The sequence below is a fragment of the Lontra canadensis genome, unplaced genomic scaffold, assembly GCF_010015895.1.
Source record: "Lontra canadensis isolate GAN:19392208 unplaced genomic scaffold, GSC_riverotter_1.0 scaffold890, whole genome shotgun sequence".
NCBI classification, from domain to species: Eukaryota; Metazoa; Chordata; class Mammalia; order Carnivora; family Mustelidae; genus Lontra; species Lontra canadensis.
In genome coordinates, this window is record NW_022631874.1 from 3238 (window position 1) to 8565 (window position 5328).

The 5328-nt window shown below is 39.3% G+C and overlaps 1 protein-coding gene across 1 annotated transcript; it reads right to left on the reverse strand.

Moving 5' to 3' along the window:
• Positions 1–1222: 1222 nt before the first annotated feature.
• Positions 1223–2200, reverse strand: LOC116863300 (olfactory receptor 2D3-like). Its single transcript, XM_032850795.1, has one exon. The coding sequence runs from the start codon at positions 2177–2179 to the stop codon at positions 1223–1225; it is 957 nt and encodes a 318-aa protein (XP_032706686.1). The 5' UTR covers positions 2180–2200.
• Between the last annotated feature and the right edge of the window lie 3128 nt (positions 2201–5328).

Sequence of the window (5328 nt, forward strand, 5' to 3'; positions counted from 1 at the left end):
TTGCAGGTTTGGACTGAATGGGTCCGCTTACATGTGGATTTTTTTTTAACACAAATGTGAATGCATTTTCTCTTAGAATTTTAAGAACATTTCCTTTTCTCTAGCTTACCTTACGGTAAGAATACAGTATATAATACATATGGCGTACAAATTAGGTGTTAATCAACTATGTTATTGGGAAGGCTTCCAATCAACAAGAGGCTATTAGAAGTTGAGATTTGGGGGAGTCAAAAGTTGTATCAGGATATTCCAATATGTGGGAGTTCACACATGTTGTTTAAGGATCAACTTATAAATGAAAGGGAATGATGTAAGAGAGTAAGGAGCTATCTATTCTTGTTTAGGCCAACGCTGTTTGGCTTGTTTGGCCAATGTTAGGCTCAATAGAAATATTATGGCTTAAGCCTCAGACCTATATTTGGATTAAATGACTGTTAAATCCCCTTTTGACCAATAGTCTATGTTTCTATGAAATGTGGGATGATGAAATACTCATTTCTTTGAAGCTTTCAGGAAAGAACATTATTTTGCTTTCGTACCATTTTACAAGCTGAAATGCTCTGAGCCATTAATGATTCCAGTATTAAGGACTCTTCCAGATATATTGGTTGTTTCTGTCAGTGCCTATTCCTAGGTTTGTATGACTGGGACATCTACACCTGAAATGTCTTTGGTTTTAGAATCATGTATGCGATTCATATTAGATGTTATTTCAAGATAATCCATTTTAAACCTCTTAAATTCAGTTGTGATCATGCTTAAAACATAACCATATTAACTGAATTAATCACAAACTTCAAAACAGTATTTGATGTGTTTCATACTCAAGGAAACCTAACCTTTTAACCTTTTATTTCTCCTCTGTGTTCTATTTTAGTGTGGAGTATTCATGGTTTTTAGAATGTGTCCTTCATGTTTATGCTTCCTGAACTAATCCATAACTGTCTAGCAAGATACTGTATCTCTTTTAAGAATGTTACCATAGTACTAAAAGTCAGACCCAGAGGGGTGTCTGGGTGACTCAGTGAGTTGAGCGTCTGAATCTTGATCAGCTCAGGTTATGATCTCAGGGTTGTTGAGATGGAGCCCCGAGTCAGCTTTGCAGTGGCATGGAACCTGTTTAAGATTCTCTCTCCCTCTTCCTCTACTCTCCCTCATGTGCATGCGCTCTTTTGCTCGCTCACTCTCTCTCTAAAAACCGAAAACTAAACTAAACTAGAAGTCAGACCCAGAGATCACCGCCTTCTGAAAAGAACTTTCTCTCAGCTAGTTTTCTGAGAGCCCCTTTGACATCCTTGTTTCTCAGGCTATAAATTATGGGGTTCAACATTGGAGTCACCACTGTATAGAACACAGATATCATCTTATCCTGCTCTTTTGTGGTCTTGGAGTTTGGCTGCATGTAGGTGAATATTCCCGAGCCATAGAAGAGGACAACAACAATGAGATGGGAACCACAAGTAGAGAAAGCCTTGAGCCTCCCCTCCCCAGACTGCATCTGGATCACAGTGGAGATAATATTCCAGTAGGACACAAGGATCAGGCAGACAGGAGCTAAGAGGATGACCACGCCCATGGCAAAGATGGCCATTTCTGTGCCATAAGTGTCTGCTGAAGCCAGCTTCAGGAGGGCAGGAGGTTCACAAAAGTAGTGGTTAATAATGTTCTGTCCTTGATAGGGTAGTAGGAAAGTAAAGATGGTATCCACCAGAGACACTAGTGCCCCACTGGCCCAGGATCCTATGGTCAACTGGAGACACACCTTTTGGATCATGATGGTGGAGTAGTGCAGGGGCTTGCAGACAGCCACAGACCGGTCATAGGACATCACCGCCAGCAGTGCACACTCTGTACACCCCACCAGAAGAAAGACAATTATCTGTGTCATACACCCCAAAAAAGAAATAGTTTTTCTCTGCACAAGGAAGTGGACCAACACTTGAGGGACAATGCTAGTAGAGAAGCAGAGATCTGCAAAAGAGAGGTTTCTAAGAAAAAAGTACATGGGAGTGTGAAGTCGAGAATCCATGAAGATGAGAAGGATGATGAGCAGATTTCCAAGCACAGTCAAAAGATAAATGATGAGAAAAAGAATAAATAGCAGGATCTGGTTCTGCAAGTCCTGGGAAAGGCCAAGGAAAATAAACTCAGTCACAAAGGTTTGGTTTTCCTCTCCCATTGAGATTTATGCCTCTTTACCTGTTTGCACAAATAAAAAGAACAAACTTTGGGATGGTGACATCATGTCCCATAGAAGAGTATCATTTAAAGCCCAGTTTAAAACCAAATTGGATATTTCTAGCTTGTTGCTATTCATATCATTCTAAGTAATACGAAATAGAATTTTTTAATTCTTATTAGTGGTTTTAATGTAAGTTCACTTCATTGTATCCCAAATCTTTTCTTCCCATTTCCACTTATTTATAGAGTATGACATTGTTAAAGCCTTCTTGGCTAGTTCTGATAGGAGGATATTAGACTTTATGTGGATTTTACTAAATGACTATATACACATTGTTACAAAGTGATGTGTATATTGTTAGCACTGTTACCATGTATAAAACTGCACCAATAACTGCTCAAAATATTACATATTTAATCATAATACATATGCTTGAAAAATGAGAAACAGCTTTCTGGCATCAAACTTAATTTGACCTCTTTAAAAACCACTATGTTTTCTTGCTTTAAAGTTAAGGAGGGCATATGATGTGATGAGTACTGGGTGTTACATGCAAGTAATGAATCATCGAACACTACATCAAAAACTAATGATGTACTTTAGTGTACAGCAGCTAACTGAACATAAAAGAAAACACATAGTGTCAGGTTACTATAAACAATTATATACTAACAAATGAGATAACTTAGAAAAATATAAATATTAATATGTAATATGTATTTGATTCTTTAACTGAAGTATAGTTGACATACAATGCTATATTAGTTTCAAGTGTACAACATAGTGGGATTTGACAATTCTTTACACAATGCTCAACACAATAAATGTAGTTACCACCTGTCACCATAAAACATTATCACAATATTAGTTACCATATTATTTATGCTGTACTTTTCATCTCTGTGATTTATTTTGTTTATTGTTTTATTTTATAATGAATTTTGTACCTTATATAGTCACCTCTTATAAAATATATAAAATTATATTCTACGGCTTTAAAAAACATAATGGCCCAAGAATTATTTACTAAGAATAAATGCAAATAACTATTAAATTTAAGAAAAATACTTGATGTAATTATAAATACTTATAAATAAATAGAACACAAGAATGAGAGATACAGGGGTGCCTAGGTGGCTCAGTGGGTTAAGCCTCTGCCTTCAGCTCAGGTCATGATCCTGGGGTCCTGGGATTGAGCCCCGCATAGGGCTCTCTGCTCAGCAGGGAGCCTGCTTCCCTTCCTCTCTCTCTGCCTGCCTCTCTGCCTAGCTGCTGAGTCCTTGGTGGTCCGCACCGCTCCCAACCTCCTTTATCTCTGTGCTGCAGGTCTGGGAAGGTCCCAACGTGGTCGGCTCCTCAAGATCCATGATAGGACACACCAACTCCGCTGAGGCTGCCCCTGGCACCATCAGGGGGGACTTCAGCATCCACATCAGCAGGTCCGGGCGCCCTGACACACTCAAGCTTACTTGTGATCTCTCTCTGTCAAATAAATAAATAAAAATCTTAAAAAAAAAAAAGAATGAGAGATACATTTTTCACCTGTGTAATTAACTAAAATTTTAACAAACAACTACATCACAAAATAGTAATTAGTATTTTATTGAAAATTTAACCCAAGACAGGCATCAAGAGTTTTATATAATCACATTATCCAATAACATTATAAGGTAGACATTATTAATCTTACTTTGCAGATGAGAAAACTGAGGCACAGGAAAGTTCATCCACCTTCCCCAAATCACACTCTTAAGAAATGGCAGTATTCTGTAAAATGAGGGTGCAGAAAAAACACTTTCGTGCAATGCAAGTGGGTAGGAAAATCAGTCCAATCCTTTTGGAAAATAATTATGTCAAATATATTTAAATATTTAAATAGTCATACTTTGACCCAGTTCTCAATAATATGGGGGAGGGAGAGATTCTGTTTTTACCAGTCCTTTCTTCCCTGTGAAGAAGAATCTGATTTGTGACATTCTAGTATGTTGCATGGTCCATATAACTGCTTGCTAGAGTTACTGCGATTTAAAAGGTCATGCACAGGGGTGACTGGGTGGCTCAGGGGGTTAAGCCTCTGCCTTCAGCTCAGGTCATGGTCTCAGGGTCCTGGGATAGAGCTCTGCATTGGGCTCCTTGCACACCGGGGACCCTGCTTCTCCCTCTCCCTCCGTCTGCCTCTCTGTTTACTTGTAATCTCTATCTCTCTGTCAAATAAATAAATAACATCTTTAAAAAAAATGGTCATGCATGTTCTATTTCCCCAGTTCTTCATAGAACTGGACTGATAAATTAGGTAAAATTCCAGTCAAGCTCTAAGGGAGGTTGAAGATTTTGAAAGACTTTAGACTAGAGCAAGTACTCCAACTCAGGCTTATCAGAGTTCTGAACTTGCGTGACATTAGGGACTAACATGTCATCTCCTGACCCATGCATTTTGTAGGATCTCAGTTCTGGCAGCAGCAGGAGCAGGTCTCATTTCACAAGCAGACCAGTGCACACCTTATTAAAATGCGCCCCACTTGTCTGGGGACCAAACAGTGCACACAACATGCAAAGAGAGCCTCTGCAGACTACTGGACTGAAGGAAAAAGTGGCCAGAACTCAACAGCAAGGCATGTGCAACAAACATAGAAGGCACTTCCTGAAGCACCAAGTCCTGAAGAATAGGAGACATACAGGACCTCTTTTCCATAAAGCCATTACTTTTAAGAGCAGGAGATATAGCTGGCATTCCTAACACACAGACACACACACAGAGAGTAAGACAATATGAAGAGACAGAAGAATGTGTCCCAAATGAAAGAACAGGACAAACCACAGCAAGGGACCTAAGCAAAACAGATATTAATTATCTGATAGAGATAGAGAATTTAAAGTAATGATCATATAAATACTCACTGGACTTGAGAAAAGAGTGGAGGACATCAGTGAGACCCTTGAGAAAGAGATAGAAAAGAACCCATCATAGAGGAAGATCACAATAAATGAAGTAAAAAATACAGTTGATGGGAGTATCTGGATGGCTCAGTGGGTTAAGTCTCTGTCTTTGGCTCAAGTTATGATCCCAGGGTCCTGGGATTGAGCCCCGCATTGGGCTCTATGCTCAGCAGGGAGCCTGCTTCCCCCGCCCCTGCCTCTCTGCCTGC

Coding starts and splice junctions, on each gene's coding strand:
- LOC116863300 (XM_032850795.1), bottom strand. CDS start 2,179: ATGGGAGAGGAAAACCAAACCTTTGTGACTGAGTTTATTTTCCTTGGC.